The sequence below is a fragment of the Phoxinus phoxinus genome, assembly GCF_949152265.1.
Source record: "Phoxinus phoxinus genome assembly, chromosome: 10".
NCBI classification, from domain to species: domain Eukaryota; kingdom Metazoa; phylum Chordata; class Actinopteri; order Cypriniformes; family Leuciscidae; genus Phoxinus; species Phoxinus phoxinus.
In genome coordinates this window covers 31307568-31334521 of record NC_136885.1, presented here as the reverse complement: position 1 = coordinate 31334521, position 26954 = coordinate 31307568, and the positions used below count along the sequence as shown (strand labels likewise).

The 26954-nt window shown below is 37.8% G+C and overlaps 1 protein-coding gene across 1 annotated transcript in view; it reads right to left on the bottom strand.

Annotated features, from left to right (window-relative positions):
* syngap1b (synaptic Ras GTPase activating protein 1b) overlaps window positions 1-26954 on the bottom strand; it is a 127305-nt gene that overhangs the window by 16694 nt on the left and 83657 nt on the right. Inside the window, 14 exon segments of the mRNA XM_079625633.1 lie at window positions 708-1151; window positions 1870-2445; window positions 3962-4175; window positions 5178-5383; window positions 5492-5693; window positions 5922-6158; window positions 9996-10140; window positions 10233-10377; window positions 11296-11631; window positions 12486-12725; window positions 14842-14940; window positions 15837-15990; window positions 19680-19801; window positions 25102-25472. Coding sequence (XP_079481759.1) covers window positions 708-1151; window positions 1870-2445; window positions 3962-4175; window positions 5178-5383; window positions 5492-5693; window positions 5922-6158; window positions 9996-10140; window positions 10233-10377; window positions 11296-11631; window positions 12486-12725; window positions 14842-14940; window positions 15837-15990; window positions 19680-19801; window positions 25102-25472 — 3491 coding nt within the window.

The window sequence follows — 26954 nt, the reverse complement described above, 5'->3', positions numbered from 1 at the left end:
AAACCCAGGTATAACTATTTTGTACCATTATAAAACTGCCAATTTTGATCAATTGAATGCGTCCTTGCTGAATAAAAGTATTCATTTATTTTAACAAAAATTAAATATGCTGACTAATTGTATTATGCGATCTACAACAAATGAAAGTTTAGTGCTTCCAGTTCTGTTTAACACATTTTAGCATGTTTAAATACATTTCACAGAATTCTGCAGATTTTTCTCTAAAATCTACACAAATTTTGTGTGTGATAAATATTTCTTAATATGGCTGAAAAAAAGCACATTTAACAAGATATTATCTAGTAAATAACTTTAATAAACATTTAAATATGATTAAAATCTGCAAAACTGCAAAAAATTATCTGAGTGGTATTTTCAATCTTTTTTTATGGTGAAATAAATATTTATTTAAAACAACCACATTTATCACTATGTTATCCATTCAGATAAATTGTGGTGTGATAAATATTGCTTATTACTTTAAAAAAAAGAAGTTAAAATTACAATTAAATATTGCCAATTTGGTTGCTTTTTTTGTTTTGTTGACTTTTTAACGGTTCTACACTTTTTTCATGACTTTGCATCATAAATGACTGGAAATTATTAAAAAAAAGAATTGTATATAGATCACACACAAAAATAAATCTCTAGCTGAAGAAATAGACACTGATAACAGGTAGAGTAGGAATGTTTTCTGATGCGAACACCTGTTTGCTCATGGTAGGCTTGAGCAGATGCTGTTGCTGGACCTGCTGGCGTTCCTGATGTGATTTCGATTGCTGTGTGGACTGTGGCGTTCCGCCCTGAGAGCCCTGGGATCCCTGGCTCTCCCTGGTGGAGCTCTGCTGATGGGGCAGGCCCGGGGGGGTGCTGTCTTTGACGGACAGCTGCTGTCGGGGCCCCTGTTGCCGGCTCCCGAAGCCAGACTCCGGGGACTGGAGCAGGTTTCCGCTCTGTGGCCTGGTCTTTGCTGCAGGGGTGGCGGCAGCGGCAGAACTCACGGAAAGCTGGTGTGAGGGTTGCGATTTCATGCGCTGTGTGGGAGGAGCAATGGAGCTTTGACGGACAGGCTGAACGGTGGAAGGAGGCGTGGCTAGTGATGAATGAGATGTGCCGGTCTGTGAAGCCATGCCTGCCATCTGCTGCTGCTCCTGGTCACGAGACACAAACTTAAATAAACAACCTCCATTTCTGACACTCATTTCTAAATAAATTTACTGAGAAATTTGATGTAAACAATGAATAATATAACAATATTTTACAGATTTTATGCTTTTAGGGACAAAGGTTTGTTTTTAATGGGCGGTTTGGATTCATCTCACAATGAAAGTATGAAGTCTTGTTTTGATTCCCATAGACAAAAGATGCATCATTTGTCAACATTCGTAACATTTGTGGACAGTTGACTGTATAGTAAATGTAAACAAAGGTAAACAAAGTGCCTTGAAGTATTTAGTTTTCTTCTAGGAACGAACACGTCACAATATTCCTCGTTTAAATAATTCCCCCCATGGCATAGGCAAAAAAAAAGGGAGGAGGCCTGGTTGAGTTAGTTAGTAAAGTGTTGAAACTCGCAGTTATGGTAAAGGACTTGGCATTTCCCAAACATGCTCAAAGTAGTTGACCAATTACAACACAGTAGTCTAGCTGACCAATCAGAGCATACTGCACTTTTCAGAAGGAGGGGCTTCATACAGACAGGAACTAAACAGAGCGTTACTGACAGACTTTGAAGAGAGGTGCTGCGACAATGTAAAATATGTGAAAAATAATGTGCTTTTAGAACATTCAAGCATGAAAACCTATTCTAATAAACCCAAAAAACTAAATCAAGACTTTATAAAAGTGCATAATGGGTCAAGAAAATACCTGCATGTGCATCGAGAGCTGGCGTCCCCTGAAGTCACTCTGGTTATGCCGGGTGTAGTCGTCGCTGTAGCTGTGGGAGTGAATGATGCTCGGCTGACCCAGATGAGGGCCGGGTCTGAGGGTGGACAGGTCTTCGCTCCTGGAGAAACCACCATGGGCGAACTGCGGGATGTACGCTGGGTGAGAGGTGTCCGGCTCAGGGGCCAGCAGGAGAGGAGGAGGAGGTTGGGCTCGACTGTGCTGGTGGTGAATCTGAGGCCCGTCAGCAGCGAGGTGGAACAGAGGGTTCTGGAAGGAGAGGGGGTAGCGGAGGGCGGCGGCTTGCTGCTGCTGCTGCTGGGACAGCGAGTCGGTGGTGGTTCCCATCTGGCTCAGCTGGCTCAACCTCAGACCCCCGGACATGCTGGAACCGCCGGATCCGGCCGACATACGCCCTCCGGCGCGCAGCTGACCTCCGAGGCCTCCTCCCAAGGCCGCGAGCCCACCGTAGCTGCCGAGGCCGGCAATCGAGGCCTGGGAAGAGTTGAGCATGTCCCCCATAGACTGCAGGTTAGAGACGCTGTTCATTCTTGAGTCCTGGAGGTCCATCATAGAAATGCTTTCATTAACACCTAGAACCTACGGGCGAGAGCGCTGCAGATACCTGCCGGGCGCAGCAGTTGTGGGCGGTTTATGCATGTGGCTTGACTGCATGTGAGTGATGTGTGTATTAACTTGAGGGTTAAAAGGAATAATTCACCCAAAAATGACATTTCTGTCATTATTCACTCTCTGTCAAATGCTGTTATTTTTTCAGTGGAATGTAAAAACATCATTTTTATGCAGCTCTTTTTTATACAGTTTGTCATAAAAAAAACAAAAGCCAGGTTGTCCTGGAAATAATGCCAAGAAAAATTATATTGAATTGTTTAAATAATATATATTATATTTTAATAATAGTAATAAATACGTAACATTTGATCTTACAGGAGAATAATAAATTTAACTGAATTCAAAATGGACATTAAAAGCACAATCTTTTTAATATGGTTCATTTAAATGTGTAAAAGCAAAAATCATGCTTAGCCTTTTTGATTATAGTCTATACAGGGGTAGATTTTTTTTAGGTAAAATTTACAGCAAAAATTATGTTGTATAATAAATAATAATATAAAGAACAGAAGCCAAGTTGTCCTGGTAATGATGTCAAGGAAAATTATATTTAATTATTCAAATATAATATTCTATACAATATAATATTTAAATAATAGTATATAATATAATATTATATTATAATAATACATAACACAATTATTTAATACAATTAATACTAATAAATAAACAATAAATAATTACCATCTGCTTTTATAGGATTTGATTTAACTAAATTTATATTTATTTTTTGGGAGAATGACACATGCTATATTCTGAGACTTACATTTTGAAGCCAAAGTACAAATGAAATGAATGACAAAAATCAAATGAACTAAAAATGGTATTGTGTGTCAGTCTGAGGCCAAACCTGACATGACAGGTGCCATTTGTGTCATGTTAATTTTTTTTATTAATTAATTAAATCTGTCTCTCCCTCTCCCTCTCTTGTGTTCATAAGACCTGAAATATAGTCTTATATAATTATATAATATATATATATATATATATAAAAATATATAATTATTTTACATTCTGAAAACTTGTCACTATAAACATTGCTTGTGAAAGTGCAGGATACAATAATCACAAAACTTTCATTTTTGGGTGAAATATAAATGTGTGTATGTCAGGACCCTGAATCCTAAATGGTGATGGAAGATTAACGTAAAGAATCTCTTTATGTATTGACTGCACCCACATCATCTTGTAGCCCTCTTTTCCATGCTTGGGTGGTATTTGACCATGCAGTAAGCAGGTCAGTGGCGCTTCCTTCTCCGACAGGAACAAAGCGAACCCTCAGAGAAGCTGGTGAAACGTGTGCTAGGGAGTGAGCTGTTATTCAAATGAGAATTTGGACCAGACAGCACTGACCATTGTCATGAAAGAATTCTAAATGAAAGGGGATATTATTTAATCAGAACACCCCACCCAATCAGAACCACTGTCCTTTGGGACTTACCTTTGGGTCTGGATCAGTAATATCAGAACTGCTAGTACAGTACGCTGGACTAGAGCGGGCCAACGGGGGGCGGGCAACATAGAAAACTTCTTTAGATGAGGCTCGCTGAGGATGATCGCGGTCCACAAAACCCCCCAATCCAGCTCGGGACGGGGGGGCTCCGCCACTGGACATGGCAGAGGTTGGAGAGGGTAGGCGAGTGATATCGATTGAACTGTATGAGATATGAGAAAGTTGACATAGAAAAAAAGTACCCATGCTTCTTTGCTCCAGAAGCAATATTCCATAAGACATACACTTTATTTCAATAGTCCACTTTATACATTCCACTAACTACAAGTAACTTTGCAACTACATGTCAACTAACTCTCATTAGAGTATTGGTAGACTGTTACTGTAGGTTAGGGTTCGGGTTAGTAGAATAAGTTTAGTTATGTAGTTGAAAAGTTACTTATATAGAATATGTTACTTATATGGTTGGGGAGCATCACAATAAAGTGTTACCAAGCTCAGTTCCAAAACCTAGCAAGCCATATGATGTGATATTTGATTTGCAGTTAATTATTTATTTTATCAATAAATAAAATACATTTTGCTATAATACATCCAAATGCAATAATAGGGAAAATGAGGGAGAAAAAATGTAATATAACTAAAAACTAAAAAAATCTCAAATAAAATACAATAAATTAATTAATTAATGCAAAGGTGGCTTTGCATCCCCCAAATATGATGATTCCCTTTTGAGGGACCCCTTTTTATTATTGAATTTTTCATATTATTTTATTATATTTGATATCTATCTGTATTGTAAATGGATTTTTTTGTACAGTGTGAAAAAGATTTGATATAAAATACAATACAGGTGTGATATTATAGACAACATGTTTTTTTCTAAATTAAATAATTGTCTTTCATATAGTTAAGTTACTGTACTAAAACAAAACCAAAAAAATATTAAAAAGTATATGCAAAATTTCATAAAAAGCTTAAAAATAGAAAGCACGAATGAAACAGTAAAGAAATTAAATTATGAATAAATAAAAAAATTCAGCACTCATTTGCATGTCCACTCTAGTTTCTAAACCCCTGGCATAGATGTCTAAAAATATTGACTAAGTAGGCAGACTAACTAGGTTTTGGAAAATAGTCTCTTCTCCAAGATGCTGCGATATGAGACAAATATAAAGACACATGTAAAGACCCCAGACGCTACCTGTTGAGGTCTCTCATCATGAGGTTCTGGAACTCCGATGAGATGGCCCTGTTGAAGCTGGGCCTGGAGAGCAGCCTATCTGTCTGTCTCTCTGGAGGCTGTCTGTCTGTCTGATGACTGGGCTGTCTCTGGAGGTGTGGGTTACGGAGGGCCATGCTGATGTCATTTAGAAGGCGGGGCAATGGTCCGAGTTTGATGATGGCGTCCTTTGGCACAATATAAACAGAGAAAACAGGAGACCAACCTGATGACCGATCACAAACGCAAGTAGAAAATTACAATTATCTTCATCTAGATTATCAAACAGCATCTACCTTGCTTAGTTGTGCCATGACTTCCCACAGAAGACTGTGCAGGATCGAGAGCTCCCTTCCCAAGTCGATGTAGCCCTCAAAAGCAACGGCGTTGCTCACGGTATCGAGATTGGAGATCTCGTAGAGGAATTGCTGCATGGAGCCCCACTCCATCTCTAAAAACTCATTCATATAGCACATGTACTCCTCCTTACTGCCAAACCTGTAATACAGTGAAGAACTGGTAAGTACACAGGGCTGATATGGATAGTAGGAGCATCAAATGTTGCGTCAATAATATGGTCCATTATGTTACATCATCCATCTCCAATCAGAATGGTTTCCCTGCTGAAAAGACCAGCATGCATGCAAGTTACAGTTACTCAGAGCATACAGCAAAAATGATGACATGGTAATAAAGTTAAAAGACCTTAAAGAAGTGTGTACTGACTTTGAGAAGTTTGCAAGGTTCTGCACAACTTTGGCTATGAGGGTGAGTGTGCGCGAGGTCTGTTCATCGGGGTATTCCTGTGTGAGATTGAATAAGGATGGCGACATGACGGCTGGACACAGGAAGCGCAGGAAGAGGGAGCCACTGATCAGTCGATCTGCAATGTCCTCTCTTCCTCTCTCAGCGCATCGCACACGCCAGGACGCAAAGACCTCTTTCAGTTCTCTTGGAAACGCACTGGGAAAAACAAACAATATATTTCCAGTACGATTAAAATCAGTTGGTTTGCTACCATGTTTTCACTGTCCATTCTTTTAAAATATATTAAAATATATAAGCCTGGAAATTCATGATTAAGAATAATGTGCATCATCATACAATTTTAAGAAAGATTGTTATTAAGATCTGCTATTATAACTATCATTAAAAAGTTGTTTTGCCACTTAAACTGTTAAAGAGTCACAGTTGTAAAAAAATAACACCATTAAATGTATCATTTTTATTGTCCTGTGGTGAGGTGCACATTATTAAATATAATAAATTTTAACCAAAAATCTACCCATTTAAAAAATTTACTGTCACTGTGCATAAGAAGAATTTCACTTTCCATAGAAAAAAGCAGTAAGGGGCCGTTCACACAGTATGTGTTCTTGCATCTGTCCCAGCTGGTTTTTTTATTAGTAGTATTTTTTCCTCTATGTAAACGTGCTATAGTGATGTATTTGATTGCTGCAGTGCATCTTGCTGTTTTTTAAAGGGATAGTTCACCCAAAAAGAAAATCAAGTCATCATTTACTCACCCTGGTGTTGTTCTAATGCCAAATGCCCTTGTTTCTTTTTTGGGCCACAAACAGAGTAGTTATAAAAAAATGTCCCGCTCGTCCATATAATGGGAGTGAATATCGACCAGCATCAAGCTTTTTTATAAATAAAGCAAAAGTATCACAGAAGTGTTCTGGGTGTATACAAAAGGGTTTGGTAAAAAACAATGAAAATCTTGACCTTGGCTGTTGGTCTCCTGTCCACAGCTGTGCAACATATGCGTTCAAGAAAGAAAAGCTTAACTCCAAGTCTTCCAAAGTCGCGGCCAAAGCCAATTCGAAAGACCGCTGTTCGCCAGCAACAGCAGCCATCTTCTTTGTTTTCAAGTAGCAGGGAACCGTCGCAACTCTGCCGTCATTATGTTAAGCCCGCCCACCGACTCTATACACGATGTGATTGGCCTGACTAGAGATTGTTTTTTCCAGCTCACAAGCCAGCGGAGAGTTGCTAGACGACACTGGCTGCGAAATAAAATTAGCTGCCGCTAGGGTGCGTCTAGATTTCTAGGCTAGTTTTAGTACATTATTAAGGGACTTTAAAGGTGGGTTGCCCTTTAATTCTAACGGACTTTCTACTTAGCAGTTTTTAAACACAGTTTTACAAGTTTATTTCTTTTATCGGCAAAAGTGAGAGTTTCTGGTGGTCAATAAAAGAGGAAATGGAATATTAACATTGTTGCTGTTAAATTGGCGAATTCATCATGGCGGAGACATTTTTTATCGTAGATGAAGGTTTTAATCACAGGTCCATCCATCCATCTTCTTCCGCTTATCCGGGGCCGGGTCGCGGGGGTAGCAGTCTAAGCAGAGATGCCCAGACTTCCCTCTCCCTAGACACTTCCTCCAGCTCTTCCGGGGGGACACCGAGGCGTTCCCAGGCCAGCCGGGAGACATAGTTTCTCCAGCGTGTCCTAGGTCAGGGGTTTTCAAACTGTGGGTCGCGACCCATTTGTGGGTCGCAGATTGGGAAGAGGTGGGTCGCACAGTCACTATTGGCTGCAGCTAAATTTACGTTTCATGAATGACACACACACACAAACATTTTGCACGATGTACCAATGTTAAATAGAAATCGCTATATTGCTTAGTAGTCAGTGTGATTTTGAAGCGTGCGCGTCGCGCGTGCGACATGTTGTGATATAACAATTTTCAGCGTTTCAGAGCGGCTCGGTTCGTTAAGCGGTTCGGTGCGCATTATCATCAAGAAGAAACTCGTTTACTCCAATCACTGCTCTGCATTCGGCATGAGATCACATGAATTCTAGGTCCTGGGCCTACTGTCAAATAAAATTATTAGTCTATTATTTTTTTTTATTCTGATTTTTTTGTCATATCAAAACTTTGGCTAAGATTAAGCTTACTTAATCTTTTTCTATTTCTTTATATTTGTTCTGCCATATCTGGGTAAATCAGTTGAGGCAGCAGACAAAAACTACTCAGTATTCTTCACATTATTTCAACAGCCATTAGGCTGTTAAATTCTCAAAAATTTTTGGTAATGTACCAAACGTGTGTATTGCAATTAAACAAGGAAAAAAACTGCTCTAAAGAGAACTAACCGCACCCCACATTCATGCTTTAAGATTATTTTGGTGGGTCTTGAGATAAATTATTCTTGTCTAGGTGGGTCCTGGAATGGAAAAGTTTGGGAACCCCTGTCCTAGGTCTTCCTCGGGGTCTCCTCCCGGTGGGACGCGGCCGGAACACCTTCCCGGGAAGGCGTCCAGGAGGCTAATCACAGGTTAGAATTGTAATCCCTGATTTGTTAATCTACGTTTAAATTAAGTGGTGCAATTTTAAAGGGGTCATGACATGAGAAACCAAATTTGCCTTGATCTTTTGGTATATAGGAGGTCTTTGTGTCATTAAAACGTCCTGCAAGTTTCATAGCTTAAGACGTCCTCCCCATTATAAACGAATCATTTATTTAATCAAGCTCTAAATACAGCTCGTTCTGGATCTATGGTAAGAAGTGACGTCACGGTGCGAAGTGACGTACCAGCGTTTGCATATGACCGCCTCCAGCACAACTACGCTTTAAGCGCAAGGCAACTACGCTCTTTTCGTATCGTTGTCGCGCCGCACGCCTCACAAGTGTTCAGTCGACGGACAGCGAGTGGGTCTGTGTACAGGGAAATTACGATGCCACGCAGATGTGCTGTTCCTGGCTGTGGACAAACAACATCTTTGAATACGCTGCCGAAAGATCCAGTCGTCAGGGAAAAATGGATGCACTTTATTTTTTGCGGACGTCCCAGTCACGGCAGTGTTAATTTAAGCGTTTGTTCAATACATTTTAAGGATGACTGTTTTGAGAAAAAATCCCAATATGATGCTGGCTTTGCCAGAAAACTGTTGCTCAAAGATAAGTCCGTGCCGACTATTCTGGGCTCAACAACGACGACGCAAACTTACTTTTTATCACTGGCTAATATAAACACATTTGTATAAGAGAATATTGAAAATATATCGCTTTTCTAGTAGGCCTACATGTGATAGAAAATTAAAAATGTTGCCTTTATCAATGCTGCATCTTCAAAGATGGCCTGTGCATGCATTTTTGTCCGTCGTACACCCTATCATTTCATTGAAATGAATTAAATAATGTTAAACTGTTAGCAAATTAAGCTATATGATAATTATACAACAATAATCCGTTTTCAAGTGTCTCGGGTTACACATTTTTTATTAATTCAAAATAGTTTCACTTTCCATGTGGACACGGGCTGATCCAGTCTTCGTTGTTGTGGTGATGGTTCATTTTCCTCTGATTCCGGCTCAAACATAATAAGGTTTTATCATTGCAAGAGCCATCGCTTCCATGCATCACCCGCTATTAAACAGTTGCGCCGAATCCGCAAATGTTCTGGCTGGGGGCGTTATTAATTGATGCATAGGCACTGACGTTAGCCAATCATAACAGTGGGCGTTAACACTGAACTCTTAAAGGGGAAACACCCCCAAAACAGACTGTTTGAATCAGAGGATGAGAAACAGGGTGGGAAAAGGTCATAAATCACTACATTTTTAAAGTTTTTTGTAAAACAAACTATAGTAATACTATAATTGCACCTAAGGGAACATAATAATAAAAAAATAAAAAAACATGTCATGACCCCTTTAAATAAAACCCAGGGTGAGTATATCATAACTTGATATTCATTTTAGGGTGAACTAACCCTTTATTTAAAATAGCTCAAGACTGTGTGAACGGCCCATAAGAGGACTGTCCTATGTCAGCTTTGTAACTAACCAATGAGAGTTGACGATTTTACAGAGCGCAAGCTCACAGCACATCCGGAGGTTGGCTTGATGTTCGGGCAGCACAGAAGGTGGAGTTCTCATTGGGTCGACTTCACAGTTCTCTTCTGACTCATACAGCGCTCTGATAAAATCACCTAAATTCAAATGAAACCCTTAATGTGTGAGAGTACAGCAACAGAAACAACAACAACTCTCAAAACTATCTCAAAATTTAAGGAACTCCCACCTAAAACGTCTTTGAGGTACTTATGTCCAATGAGTTTGAGGTACTCTTCTATGGCTTTGGTGGCCAGGGTGTTCTCTCTGAAGATAAGGTGCTCTCGGTCGATAAATCGGTCCACCTCACACATTGCCATGTCTGAAAGAAAATCCTTGTGCAGAGCAAGAAAAGATACATCTGTAATCACTTTACAATTGCTTGCATATAAAAATTCAAGATAAAAACAAATAAGTGACTGATTTGGAGTGCTCTAGATAGGCAGCAACTCTGTGTGCCAGTGTTGCTATTGTTAACTAAAGCAAGTAAAAACAGTTTTCGGTCATTTATATAAAGCTACAATAAAATGAATGAAAAGATGAAAAGCTTTTACTTCAAATTAGAAAAGTTGCCTTGGATATTAACTGAAGTTAAACCCATTTAAGTTTAAGTACTAAAATTACTAAAACTAAAATAAAAATAAACTACGTAAATTAAAGCTATATATTTAAAAAAAAAACGAATAAAAATGACAAAAGCACATAAAATTATTAAAACAAACTAAATTTAAAATGACAACAGAATATATGAAGTTTATTTAAAATATTAATAAATACTAATAGTATATAATACTAGTAAAATAATACTGTGTGCCACAAAAATAGCTTTGTTTGAAGTTAGGATGTTGGTGATTTAATGTAACATCTCCAAAAATGTATAAATTACACAAGGTACACAAATATTAGGCAAATTATTTAATTTTTAATTAGATTAAACTATTTTTTCTATAATTTTCAGTATTAAATATTAGCAAGTGCTGGTTTTTAAACATGGTAAAATTAGTCAAATGGAGCAGAAAGCATTTGATTGGTATCTGAAAATAATTTTTCAAAAGTATATTTATAATCAACTGTAACTGAGCTTTTCACAACTGCATTTTTCAGAGTATATATGCTATGGTAACTTAAAATCTAACCTAGACAAGCTTTTGCGTCAGGAGCGTGTATCTAATGCCTAACACTCTGTCTAGGTAGGCAGCTCACTAAGATTTTGAACATACTTACAAACATATATTATTGAAACAAAGTCCTACCTTGGCCTTCCCTGTGCTCTGCAGGATGTGCACCAGAGCACAGGCCACTTCCTCTTTGCTCTTGACGCTCAGCAGTGGCTCCAGAACCGCGCACAGCGTTCTGTAGTTGTTGGTGACATACTCTGCGAACTCTTTATACAGCTCCATTGGCAGGATGCTCATGGTCTGAAAGCGTGACTTGAGCCGCAGGGAGGCGTTGATGATTTTGCCCCCTCCCACACCGCCACCCTTGGCCAGGACGCTGGGCTGAATGACGGGGTACCATTGCTCCACAAACTGACGACCAGTGATGCTGGAAATGGGGATGCTGACCAAGCCCAGGTATGTGCTCTTTTCCTGTTATGATGAAAGAAATGGACAAAAGATTATGATGATCAGTCACCTTAAAATAGCAGGATTCACCCCTTCTTAGCTAATGAAAGAGCTACAAAAAATAGAGGCAATGTTAGAAACCTTAGAATTGCTTGTCAAGTGCAGTTTTGTATTTTTTTTTTATATAGTTTTGCATTTCCAAGATCTTTTTTTAAATAGCCAGTTACCATGAAACATTATTTGCTGCTTGCTATTTGCTTATTGTAAATGCATATATCTAAGAATTTGTTTTGTAGAGTCTATTTGATTCAATATAATTGGATTACATAATTTATAAATAATACATACTAATAATTATATATATATATATATATATATATATATATATTTAAATATATACATGTTGTGAAAATATTCTATATATGACATAAAAAAATAAAAAAATAAAATAAAATAAAAACCTTTAATCCTCCCTTGTTTGGCTTATGCTACTCTGAGCAATGCCTGAACTTTGTATTCTGAGCACTTCTTGCGTTATTTTTGCCTCTTCACGATGACTCGCTTGCTGTAGTCCTCAGTTGTAAGTCGCTTTGGATAAAAGCGTCTGCTAAATGACTAAATGTAAATGTAAATATATATTTATATTGTTTATATTTATTTTATCATAATGTATCCATTTTTAAATAATACTTAATTTGTAAATAATATATTATATCATATATTTAATGTCACTAATCAAAATATTTGTATGCTAGTGTGCCATTACAAATACACTAGCCTAGACGTCTAATGTATGAACAAAAAGCCACAAATCTCAAGTCTTTAAGTATTCATTTGGAGTTGAGTGTCTTGCAAAAGAGCATGAGGTGGTCTTTTACCTTGCGTCTTTTTTTATCTGTCTCTTTATAAAGATGAAGGCGGAGGCTGCGGACAGCTGGCAGGTTGTTGAACTCGAAGTGCTCACCCCAGAACACAGTATCGGTTCGGGGTTTGCTGGTGGTGCGGGCGTAAAGCATGTCATCCAAGCACAGTTCACAATAATAGCGCTTTTTGGGTGGGAGTTCACGGGCCTCGATGATCCACAGCTTCAGAACATTGTCGACGCGTCGACTGTTGTCCTGAGTGTGGGAAACACAGAATTATATTTGCATCATATATAAACTAGGTGATGGTGGTGAGAGGGTTTGCTGGACTTTAAATGTGCTGTCAAGCATGCGGACAGACAGGAGAGATTGCAAGTTTGAGGGTGGCAGTGCTTCAGAAAAGATAATGATTTGAATTACTGTTAGTCTAACACCTACTGCATGTCTAAAGTGCTGGAGTGGTCATAGACAATGATGTTTCAGAGAAAGATGAGTCATTCAGACTCATCAAAATGGCCCTGGAACATTAGTTTTCTACTGGCATTTACAGTAATATACCCTTAAAAACAGATTTCAAAAGCACCAGCCCTTTTATTAAAAAGTGATGTTAATATGCTACAGTGATTGTCTCTCAGGTGGTAATACTATGGTGTATATATATATATATATGCCATGTTACTGAATGATTACCATATTCATATACAGTACCATGGTCCTCCAAGATTCTTAAAAGATAGTTTTACATAGCCAAACTAACAAAAAGCAACCAATCACAGTTCATTCTGTTTTTTACATGCTATTCATAAGCGGGTAAATCTGATGACATTGACAAATTATGCGGAAATGCATTCAATGCATATCAAAATAATGTCAATTCAGTGTACCAAAAATACAGTGAAAAAACTTGTGATCCTGAAATAATACATTTCAAATATTAATTTTAATCTTATTATAATTAGGGGCCAAGCACCTATTGAAATCGTTGGTGTTCTTCCACTCTGGGAGTCTATGGCAGCCTGTAGAACCGCTTGCGGGAAAGTTATGAAATTTGGCACACAGATAGAGGATAGTCTGACCTGTCATCATAGCAAATTTGGAGTCTCTAACTCAAAATTGTGGAATATTGTCTCATTTTGATTCCTTTATTATTCAAGCATTGTACTAATCTTTCTTTCTCTTGGATTAGAAATAAGTATGTTTTTGTTCATTCAGTGTTTATTCTCATCTGAACTTATACATTTTTTGATAATTTTCTGTACTTCTGAACCAGCTGTTCTTTCCTGTATGTTCAATTTCTGCTGTTTTTTCATGTATGTTCAATTTCTGCTGTTTTTTCATGTATGTTCAATTTCTGCTGTTTTTGCTCTTCCTGCTCTGCATTGCCGCTATTATTATTATTATATACATTGATATTATTACATAATATGTATTAATAAAGTGGCAGTTCTGATCATGGATATCTACTTTACTTGCTACTAAATGTCTTAAAACTTGAATATCTTTCAAGGCATTTGTGAACACATGGTGATGATTTCACACATTCACAGAAAGCACATTGTACCTTGTAAAGGTGGACTGGTAAAAACTGTGCGACCCAAATCCCAGAAGTAAGTTACATAACAATCCTGATTAGAGCTTTCCCGTTTTGACGGTCAGTGAACAGACTGTGACTCCATCTGTGACTATGTAAAATAAACTATGGTAAATGTAAAAAAAACAAAAACATGGTATTCCCATGGTACCATATGTTCAAATTGTGTTTTTTGCCAGTTAGTGCTTCATTGGTTTGCAATGCACTACTCAGCTTTTTCTATCAATTCGGAAACTTCTTAAACTAATCAGCTAATAAACCAAACTAATGAACACCCTTGGTCTGTCCTCATTTATTGTAATATTGACAACGCATCTGTTGCAAGACTGAGCAGGCTGATCATTTTTGGACGCCTGTGTCATGTTCTCCACGATTCAGCCCAAACTCCCGCTGCCTGAACATCTGGACGAGTCAATCCACACTGCTCGTTTCACCAAGACACTTTTTAAAGCCTATCCATTCAAAACCCTAACAACAGACGCAGCCAACATGAGAGATAATAGATGTCTGAAGAAGGAACATTCAGTATTCTGCATTGGCCTTTGGGCTACATCTTAGCATACCAGATTAAAAAAGGAGTTTGTTTCATTATGTGGCAGAACAGCACATGGAAGCAGTTTGAAGTTCATTTGAGACTCCTACAAACATCAGTAGAGGGTAAAATGAGTGTAAAGATGAAAATGACAGAAGAGGTTGTTACTGAAGTAGATTGGTGCAGTCATGGAAGAAGAGAAGAGAGAAATAGAGAGTTTCTCTTTGCTTTTTCTTCTTTACACTCACTTTGTTTGGTTTGACAGCTCTCTGTAGATTCTCTATCCATTTGTCTCTCTCCGCAGCCGACCGACAGGCAAAACACTTTGTTCCTGAAGCAGTTGTCACCTAAGGAAAAGAATAATGAGTTTCACTATTTCAACCATCAGTGTAATTAGAAGGAAAAAACAACAAAATTCCACAGGGCACTGGGGCTAATATAGTCATGCATTAAATGCTTTTAAGTGAAATGTGTGATTTCTATGCCACTAGTGGCACCAAAAGGAAATGCAAAAAATCAGACACGAGTCTTATGTACCATTCAGAACTGAATTGAGAATGCCTTTTAAATTCTATTTCAATTCCTGAATTTAAAACGAATTTGAATTCAGGTAGCAAACAGGATGCAGAATTGTAAGTTGGAACAATTCGACGATAATGATAGACAGACAGATCTACAGATAGATAGACAGATTTGAGGGAGCAACACATGGTTTTAAGAAATGTAAACACTAATAAGGCCCCGGATCACACCAAACGTGTTTTCAGGTTCGAAAACGTGAGGCGCACAGCACTGGCCAATCACACAGAACGAGCAGTGCGCTGCATTTTTTATGTTGCTAGGCAACCACCGAAACAGCTGTCCTGTCAGTCAAGTCAGTTTTTTATTAACTTTATGTAACTTTTACGTCAGGCTTTTTTTCTGCTCGGAGTTGATTTTTTTTTTCAACTGCAAAATCTCGAGGCACAGAGGTGCCTGGGGCGCATAAACAGCGCGCAGAACGCTCACTGACATAGGAAAACAATTTTAAAAAGGCGCCTCTCACTGCAAAAACTGGTGTGATCAGGGCATAAAGTGTGTGAACAAGAACATGTGCATAAATTCGGTTTAAATATGTACATTTGAAATAGTTCCATCAGACCTAAATTAAAAAATAAAATGCAATTTTTTAATAAACATCTCATCGATTTTCTAAAGAGAATGCAAGTTATGAGTCTGAAGTGTATAGTTTGCTATAGATCACCTCAAAACAGTACTCCTGTCCCAGTATACTGGAGTGAACAGGCTTGATGACCGCATCTTCATCAAGTGTCAAATCCAAGGCCTCGGCTGCGCTGCTGGGAGACAGCAAAGACTCATGGGAGTGCGATTCTTTGAAGCTCTGCATCAGACGAGTCCTGTGAGGGAGCAATAACAGCATGTCTGAGACTGAGAGACGAGAGGCTCACAGGTTGCGCTTACATCACACGCCTACATGACGAGGTCAGTATTTCATTTGACATTACAGAAGTCGGGTTTCTTTGGAAGTCATTTATTTGCGGTTTATGGAAAACGACATCAGCCTCTACCATCAACCGTGAGATAAATCATGAGGGTTAGAACACTTGGGGAGAATTTACTAAGAAGAATGAATAGCGTTGAACGCAATTTGCACATCATGATTTTCGATGTTGAAAATGCTGCAAGCGCACTCAATTACACTGCATATCCATATATATATTTATATATATATTTTTTTTTTACTATGATAAATAAAAAATTTACACAATCATCACTTTTCAATAAAATTCTTTCCACCTCCTTTCCTTAGTTTAACTTTTAAAGTTCAACGTTAAAAATAACAAATATTTTTTCATAATACAGTACTAAAATCATATAAAATTAGCCTAATTTACAAAAATTTGACTGTTGGTGCTGAAAAAAAAAATCTTAAATTCTCAAGGTGGATTTGGTTTCAGTGCATTTTGCACTTGGTTAAACTAGATTGTAGTTAGCAAATAACCTGAGCGAACATAGCGTTTAGTGTATAGTTTCGTGAATTTGCCCCTTAATACACGTTTCTAATCAGTTCTAATCAGCACAAATATGAGCACATTTACACTGCATAATAAACTTCATATAATAATAAACTTAAATTATCCTGTTTATAAATATACTGGTTCTTTATATTGTTCACACTAAGAGACGTTTAAAGCCTACCCATTCAAAACCATAATGATAGAAGCAGCTAATACAAGATATAATAAAATAACAATAATAAAATGTTAAAAATCATCACTTTTCAATTAAATTCTGCTAGAATCCATAGGTGGAAAGCAAAAAATAAAAATAAAAAGTCATAAAAAAGTACTAAAATCATCTAAAATTAGCCTACCATAATTTACAGAAAAAAACTTTGAATTAAATGTTTGCACTTGGTTAACCTGGATTGTATAGAAGATTGTTTCAGCCACTGAATAAAATAAAAAAGGTAATTGCGACTTTTTATCTCACAATTCTGATTTTTTTTCTCGCAATTGCTAATTATTAAGTCAGAATTGTGAGATATAAACTTGCAATTTGGATAAATTTGTATTTGTTTTTTCCGTAAAACAGACTTTATAACTCGCAGAGTAAAAACAAGCTTCCATAGGCTTGTGGGTAATTAGCGAATAGGAGGAAAGTTTTTGCCCTGAAAGAACATGAGAGAACGTGTCGTTACGTGTATAGTTTCGTGAATTCTTAAAAGTGAAAAAGTCTTTACTTGCATACGTTTCTAATCAGTCTCAGCACAAATGCGAGCACATTTACACTGCATAACAACATACACCTTTACCCCAATGTACCTGCAAACGCCCACACACACTCACTTCGCAGTTAAGAGCCACAAACCCTTAAAAGAGCTGAAGAGAAGATTGACAAGCTTATCGAGAAGTACAATTATATAAATATCAAGAGAAAAAGTGTGATAAATTGTTAGATCCCTACTAGTGATGTATCGCTTCTCCTGCGTCTTCGGAGAATCACTGTATATGTATACATACAGCCTCACAGCGTTAAGTGCATACAGTGTGGGAGAGAGAGAGAGACAGAGCGAAAGAGATGGAAGGTATAAAAATAGACCCAAAGGAGTGAGTCAGAATGAAAGAAATGATAGAGCGAGTGGAGGAGGGAGAGAGAGAGAGAGAGAGAGAGAGAGAGAGAGAGAGAGAGAGAGAGAGAGAGAGTAGTGAGAGACTTCTCAGAGGAAATCAAAATGTTACATAAACCATGGGAACTGAAAGGAATAAGACAAAGACAGACAGACCGAATGAAGCAGTAACAAGAGGACAACAGGACAGAGATGAAAAACGACAATTCTGTCATCATTTACTCGTTGGAGATGTTAAGCCGAATGTCCAAGCAGCTTTTGTCCATACAACGATAGTGACCAAGGGGCTGTCGAGCTTCAAAATAACATTACAGGCACCATAAAAGTATTGTAAATGTAGTCATGATGCTTCACGCACTGTATATCATGTTTAGAGACTTGTAGCTCTCGATTCTCGCCAGGTTTGATGTCAATGGTGTCAGACATCCAACAGTGACGGACTAGAAGAAACAGCCCAGGACCAGGAATATTACAGTTTTTACTGTATTTTTGATCAACTGAATGCAGTCTTGTCTTCTAATAGCATTTTTTGTCAATTATATTGGAATGAAATCTCAAACTAATCAGCAGGGTGATTTTATATGTTTGAACTTGTATTTTTTTCCCATAACATCCATCTTCCATTAGGTTTGGCTTTTGAGCAGGTGAGGAGACTCATGTGCAGGACGCTAGATGGAAAAAAAGGGGATTATTCTTCTCGGGAAGCAATGTACTTAGTAACTGAGACGAACAAAGACTCACATTTCAGTCTGTTCATCGCACACAAAGCTATCATACAAGCCACTTTTAAGGAGCTTTTATTGAGCCTGACAAGATAAATTATTTCGTTTGCATGGAAAAGAACTGCTTGGACATTTCCAAAGACCCTCGTTTTGGGAACGACATGAGGGTGAGGGAATTATGACAGAATTTGGACAAAGTATGTCATTCGCAACTACACAAACAAGCTTTTGGGGACGCAGTCAGTCAAATCCAACAGAGAAGTGAGCAAAATTCCAGTGCATTTTTGCTGGCATTTTGGATTTGTGGATTTAAATCATCCTGACAACCAGTTCTTTTTGAGATCAGGTGGATCACATCACAATTACATCCCAAAATTAAAGGGAGCAGAAGAACCGATGCCTTTCCATGAGATACCGTTCACAGCACTGCAATTGCGCACCGCACACTGTCACTCCAGCTGTTAGACTCCATTTGTGCGTCACACGGCAATCCAGCTCACAACGATTCCAGTTAAGGGCTGAATCAAACGATTATATGAAAGCGGAGTTGTCTGTTTGAATTACTCAAAACGGCAGCACACGGCCTTCATTTCAAAGATACAGCAGCGGAAACTTCCTCTTTGAAAAGGAGACGTCACTGGAGCACTTCCCTGTCCAAACTGAGCAAGAACTTCAAAAACCACGACCTGCCTTTTTCTCAGAGAACACAGGCTGACCGTGGGTGAGCTTAGAGCTCGGAGCATGAATAAATGAATGGAAAAACCATTAAAAGAGCACCTCAGCACCTGTCTGGATACTTGAAGAAGAAGAATAAGGAACCAGAGGACGTTGCAGATATTAAGAGATATTAAACTGGAGTGCAAACCGGCGTTTAATGGAGCAGTTCATCCAAAAATGATGATTCGCTGACCTCTATTTTATATTATTTTCATTCTTTTCTGAAACACAAAAGGACTCATGCACCTATAAACGAATTACTTAAATTTCAGGTCAGGAATTATAGTGCACCGGTCTTTTATTTTTATGCTTTAATGGTGCGTTTTTGGAGTTTAACAGTATAATTCACCACCAAACCACTGGAAAAGAAAAGTGTTGTTGTTTCACAGAAAAAAATTATCATTTGTCATTTTTGAGGGAACTGTCCCATTATGACTGTACAATACTCATTCACTGGAATATCATGACACAGCACTGTTTCAGCATGCGTGTATGGGAGGAAGAGTTTGGACGGTACCGGTCCTGGTCGGCGCTGCGGAAACGAGGGAGGATCATGTGGCGGAAGCTGCTGGTTCGGTCCAGTTTGGGCTGACTCTTGGCCCGTTTAATGGACCCCTTCAGTCTTCTACTGAGGAAACTCTGAGAAAAAGAACAGACTCAGAATTAATATGCATGACAACAGACAACTAACCTATGGAATTGATCATTTGGATTGCATAGTCTGACACTTGAAAACTTAATAATAGGCAAAATTCGCTCACATGATTTGTTAGGGCATGCATTTTTTTAAACCTTATGATAAAAAACATCTAACCATATAAAACACACAGTGTGCAGGCATTTATACTTTACATGTTAAATATTTGAACATTGAAAAAATTTCATCTTTACCAAGCCTGTGTAGAAATGACAAAAAATGGAGTACAGTATAAGTTTATTGTAATTATTATTTATAAATTTAATATATATATATATATATATATATATAAATGTAATATATATATATATAAATTTAATATATATATATATATATATATATATATATACATATATTTATTATATGTATTGTTTTATTAAAAAATCTAGTTGGAGTAAAGTAAAAATGTTGCATATATCTTAAAAAATAATAAATGTTATATTATTTATATTATTATTTATATTATATTATTATTAATAATATAAAATATAACATTAAAAAATATTCTTATACTTATTATTAAAAGGACAAAAAATTATATTATACAATATTTTGCAATACAAAATATTATACAATATTTTTTTATTATTAATAATATAAATTATTCTAACATTAATTAGATGAGCAGATGTAACATTGTGGTGCAACTGTCTGAAATGAGATTCCCTTGCTCATGGCAAAACACTCTGGCAACGTTGCACTATCCACAGTCAACCAATAGTGGGAAGTATTGCTTCATAAATATTTCCCGACGCCTACAGTAAGAACAGACTGGCAACAGCAGGCAAGAGGTTCACGCCACAACAGAGTAAAATCATGTCAAATCTCACTGTGTACATAATGCATTCATAAGACGGGTAATCTTAGATACAACCTGAAAACACAACTCATCAACAGAAGAATGTTTAGACACAGCAGATGAAGCTGTGAAAGCTCATTTGCTCAGTGATAATTACAAGGCAGCAGAGTATTGATATTCCTCAGACATTCTGTTTAGTGGTTTATTATGCACTACAAACCCTTAGTATTAAACTTATGCAATTAATTCAGCCCAAACTGCTCAGCCAACTAAAACTTTAATTCGACAATTTGTTTCTTGTGCTATCAACTTTTTACTTTTTGTAAAGTTTATACTTACAAAGAAAGCTCAAATTACATTTTGAAAACCTTCAATTTAGATAGTGGCATTTCATTTACACAGATCCAAAGCCTAAAACCTGTATACCTGAAACGTTGCTGCCTCGCAAACAGTAGCAACCATATTGCAACCAAGGTTAGAAATTAACTTTTTTTTTTTTATTAAAGGTGCAGAAAGCAATTTCTGAGAAACCCTGTTGATAATAACAAACACACAATGCAAGAGTGGATGTCTCTATAGCTAAAGCGAAGCAAAAAAAGAAAATACTTCGAGAAAAATACAGTGAAGATGACGAACAAATGACAAGGAAAAACAAAAAATGAACACACAGTACACAAGAGTATATACAAGCAAGAGTTTTTTGTTAGTCCCCAGCAGCACACAAGCTCAAGACAAACAATGACACTCCAAACTGCCCTGTTACTATAGCTAACATTAAAGCAACAGCATTTCTTGGTTCTGTCAAACAGCAGTACCAATGTAACTCCGTATGGAGCAGAAACAACGGCATCCATTGGCATCCATTTCAGGCATTTTAGGTCTTTGATCTTGCCTGATCAAAACCCTTCTTAACCCTTCGTGTTATTCTTCTGACCTTTTCTATTTTGTAATGTCTCTCAGCCATCTCTCTTTCTATACTCTTTCTATAAATCTCCCTCTTGCTCACTCTCTTTCTTCCCCCATGATCACATCATGAGTGGACACACCCCCTACTGCCGATTGGCTCACTCTCTCTCCTCCCCATGATCACCTTATAAGTAGACATGGCCCCTACTGCTGATTGGCTCACTCTCTCTCCTCCCCCATCATGAGTGGATACACCCCCTACTGCTGATTGGCTCACTCTCTCTCCTCCCTCATCATGAGGATACACTCCCTACTGCTGATTGGCTCACTCTCTCTCCTCCCCCATCATGAGTGTATACACTTCCTATTGCTGATTGGTTTACTCTCTCTCCTCCCCCATCATGAGGATACACTCCCTACTGCTGATTGGCTACAAGTGTGTTGTAGAGTTCGGACCGATCCACTTTCAACCAAGGGGGTAATCCATCCGCCGGAAACTGAAGCCTCCGCGGGCGCCGCCATTGTAGCAGAACTTCACCTGCTGTTAGCATTCCATTGACTCCCATTCATTTTTGCGTCACTTTGACAGCGAATAACTTTACATCTGAGGCGTCCAAAGACTCCATTTGTCCATTATTTATTTCTAAAGAAACTCGACAATGTATAAAAGGCTCCATTACCTTGTACCTTACGTTATGGCCCCGTAGAAGCCGTTTTTGTAAAAATAGGCTAACGATTGCATCATAACTCAGGCGACTCTCTGTCGCACAGTCGAGAAATTACCGTATAGACCGGCGTAGAAGCTCGCAGGCAATCGGGGGAACGTGGAGGCATTAAGTCCGATAAAGTGAAGGGAGAAGCCCACCGAGAGTGATAAAGTTGCTCCTGCTGCTAGCTCATGGACAGCTAATGCTCACGCTCTCCGTCTCTGCGAGATTCGGAAGGGAATGATTCAGATTTCTCTCCGCACAGCTACTAGAAGACTGACAGCTGTCAGACACGTTGCTCACGTGTTCAAGCTCAGTTTGAGCCTGCGCAGTTCGCCTGGCGATCAGGAAGTGAGTGCTTCAAATGGGCTTCACTTTTCTCCGTTGAAGTCTATGGGGTCGCTGTGTCCATCTTATATACTGTCTATGCTTTCAACAGCATTTCTCAGAAATTGCTTACTGCACCTTTAACAGACAATACTTAAAACTATATTTCAATTATAAAACTATATTCCCTATATTTCAGTTTTCTGGGGTATTTTTTCGTCACTTTCAATGAAACCGCCTTCCCACTATCTCTGACATTCGAGTCCGATTGTCGCATATTGTCCCCCTAGTGGCAGGCGGACAGAACTTTCAGATTGGTTGAGAAGCAGCAGTGACCCTCCACTTTTTCACCATGGTATAATGAATGAATAATGAATGCATACACAAAACAAATCACCGTTAGTATATCTGAAAGGTAAGCATAGTGCATTTTCTAGAACTCATCAATGTAAATAATTTTGTAATAATTCTAAAATGATTATTTCTGACATAATTATTAAAAACTGCCCATTTTAGAGAAATTGTGTATAAAGAAAAGTAAATATTGGTCATTTTCATACTCTTTTTCATAGTTTTGATTAGAAAACATCACATTCAGTCTGGCAGTCATGTACGGTCTAGCCGCAAAAGAGGATTCAAATAAGATCCGAAAATTCTGCATTCGAAAATGATCAGAACTCCACAGAGCTCCAATATACTGGAAATGAATGACTTCTGGTCTGACGTTTGTTAGAAGCCACCAAGAACATTCACCTCATTGCCATGCATTAACAACCACTCAGAACAGTTTAACTCAGATTTACTAAAATAACTAAACCTGTAAATTGACTAGCGCAAAACCTTAGTAATAATAATAATAATTTGTTACATTTAACACACCAGCTTACTGGTGGAGAGGAGACAGAGTGATGAAGCCAATCAGTATATATGAGGATGATTAGAAGGCAATGATGATGGACAGAAGCCAATGGGCAAATTTGGCCAGGATGCCGAGGTTAAACCACTACTCTTTTTTGAAGGACATCCTGGGATTGTTTATGACCACACAGAGAATCAGGACCTCGGTTTAACATCTCATTCGAAGGACGGTGCTTTTTGAAAGTATAGTGTCCCCATCATTATACTGGGCCGTTAGGACCCACACAGACCCCCAACTGGCCTAACTAACACCTCTTCCAACAGATACATATTTTTCCCAGGAGGTCTTCCATCCAGGTACTGACCAGCCCAACTAAATCACCTTACATGAATCATTCAAATAATCTCTTCCCATAAATGTTGCGCCTGAAAGGAAACTCTTACAAATGCATATGCAACAGGGTCAGCCGCCTAAAAAAAATTACTGTGTCCACGCCTTTTCAGCGCAAATTTTTCACTGTGTGTATTTAATCAATAATGACAGTAGTTTTTTAACACCAAAAGAGGGTTTGCACTGGCGTAAGCTGTTAGTAAATCTGGCCCATAGTTCTTAGAGCAATAAAACTAGGGTAACTTAGTTTGTCAACAGAATCATCAAAACCAAATGAGATCCCATAAAAATGTGTTATGCTTATACAGTAGAAATGGCATTTTTGGCAGATTTGGCACAATCTTCAGTTCCAATGTTACATTTTAATTTCCTTAAACCGGTACACTAAACAAAAGTCGTCTTGCTCACACTCTTAAGAATAAATTGGCATTGATGGTTCCATGGAGGACTTTTAACATCCAAGGAACATTTCCATTGCACAAAAGGTTCTTTATAGTAGTAGTTCTTTAGATTTTTTAAAATGTTCTTTGAAGAACTGTTCACTGTAAGATTCTTTTGGGAACCAAAAATGTTTTTTTTTTATGGCATCGCTGCGAAAACCCCCTTTTGAAAGCTTTATTTTTAACCCTCTGATGCTCCACATTTAGAGGACACACTCATACTCCTCCCAGTCAAAAGTGTCCGAACACCTCAAATGTAACTTTTTTTCCAGGAAAAATAAATGTAATATATATTTTTTTCAACAATAAGTAAATTATTGAGGGAATTGTATGGTACTAAGTTATATTTATGCAATAATTATGACCATTTAACCTATGATGACAATAATTATGACCATTTAACCTTTTCAAATGTTCTTAATTTTTTTCACAAACAGTAGCAAGTGCCACAAAAGTCACTAAGTGTCATAGCATTCGAATGAAGTAAAATACTACAAAAAAAATTTTTTTTCACATTTTTAAGTATTTGCCCATGCTGCTCAAATCCCTGTGCATTTGAATTAAACCATGACACTAAACAAAAGTCATCACTTTCAGTCTATTATTAACAGACAAAAACGTTTAATCGCAAAGAAATTGTTCGTTATATCTGATGAACTCAGACATAATGACTCAATCATTGGCTTAAGAACAGATAAACATGATTGCTTCCTGCGTGACTAACTGTTTGTCTAACACTTCCGAACCGCACGCCGGCCGCTCGAACCCACAGCAGAAGCTGTGTCGGAGACAGCTCAGCTGTTAGATAACGTACCTCAAGAGAGGGTTGTGCCGCCAAACTGGGTCCAGTCCCTGGATTAGAACCCACAACCTTCCACTCACCAGCAGCCCAGTGAGAGAGCGGGACTGAGGGAGGGAGAGTCAGAGAGACGGTCGGGGAGAGAGGGAGGGAACGAGGGAGCGGAGGGGTGCTCACTCTCTGGTGTGAGAGAGACGGGGAGAGAGAGGGCGACAGGGGCAGAGGGGCGAACGGGAGTGAGAGGGATAGGGAGGGAGAGAGGGATCTGGGACGGAACGGTGGGGTACTCACGGATTGTCGGAAGGGTTGTGGGGGGGCAGTGGGTGGGATCTCCATGCTTGGCTGCTTCCCGGTGGCGATGCTCTTCCGCCGAAGCCGAGCGTTTTCTGAAAGAGAGAGCGATAAAAGTTAACAAGCCTAACTTTTTTTTTCCGGTGAAATAAATGTCATATATTTTTGTTCAATAATTTTTATTTATTTAATACTATGTATTTTGAGGGAATTTTATGGTACTAAGTAATATTTATGCAATAATTATGACCACTGTGACAATAATTAGGCTAATGTAACAAAAGGCTGGAATACACTACATGACTTTAGCACAGATTTTTGTCCCGATGTGCAGTCTGAAAGTATCAAATGCTAGTTGCCAAAAGATTATGATTCCATCCAGTTGTCAAATATGTTTGATATTTTGAGCAGATTTTAGAATACATAATGTTTTTGATTTGTTACGCGTGTCCTAGCTAAGTGGCACACATTTCTGTGCGAGTTTGTTGTGTTCGGAACTACATGAAAGTCTGCTAGTGTGTGATTCTTAGTCTTTTAGTGTATGATGCCCAGTTTTTCCCTGCAACTATTTACCAAAAAAAAAAAAAAAAACAGTAAAAGAGCTAAAATGAAAAATGTCCGCTTGCCAAGTACCTGCAAAAAAAAAAAAGTTTAATTTGAAGTACTAAAATTACTGAAACTAAAACTAAAATAAAAATAATGGTAAATAGAAATATACATTTATATATATATATATATATATATATATATATATACAATATTTTATATATAAAAATAAATCACCCAATAATGAAAATGAATTAATTTCAATGAATATAAATACATTTTTATTTAAATATAAATCAATAATAATTTTTTCCCAAAAAAAGAAAAGAAAGAAAAGAATAGAAATCTAAATCAAGCTAAAAGAAATCATATTTTGTCAAACATTTTTCAAAGTTGTTTTATTTTATATAAGGATGTTCATCATGTTGACAGTATTTTCTTTATACTTTTTAGGTGTAGATTCAATAAATCATGCGTCATAAATATACCTGTGAATAGGTTTTTTTTTTTTTTTACAAATGCATTGGTAATCGAAGATGCTCTATCTATAAGCCAGTAGCAATATGCAAGTGAAAATTGGCAGTTACTTGCCAGTTTGCAACCTAATGCACATTAGATCACAATTTAGTCAGTGACATCTGTCTTGAATCGCACAACTTTTAGTAAAAAAAATCTATAATGGAAAGACATATTTATGTCTACTTATAATGTTCATCACATTAAACCACCAAAACAACAATTTGTGCGATAAAATAATGTGGCTTTTCTATACATTGTTGTGCCAGGTTGCGTTTCACTGAGAGACGGAGTCTGGCTCATCTCGTATATGATGCTGCGAGTGACACTATATGGCTCTGTCCCAAAACCAAGTGGACTGCCAATGTAGGCAGCATTCCCAATGCAAGGGGCTGTTCCAAAAGGTAAGATACCTTCTTTTAGCCGTTGTGGTGAAAGCAATCCCATAATGCATTTCAACAAGAATAATTCCATTTAAAATGGTCCAAGCAAAAGAAATGTCAATAACTATAAAC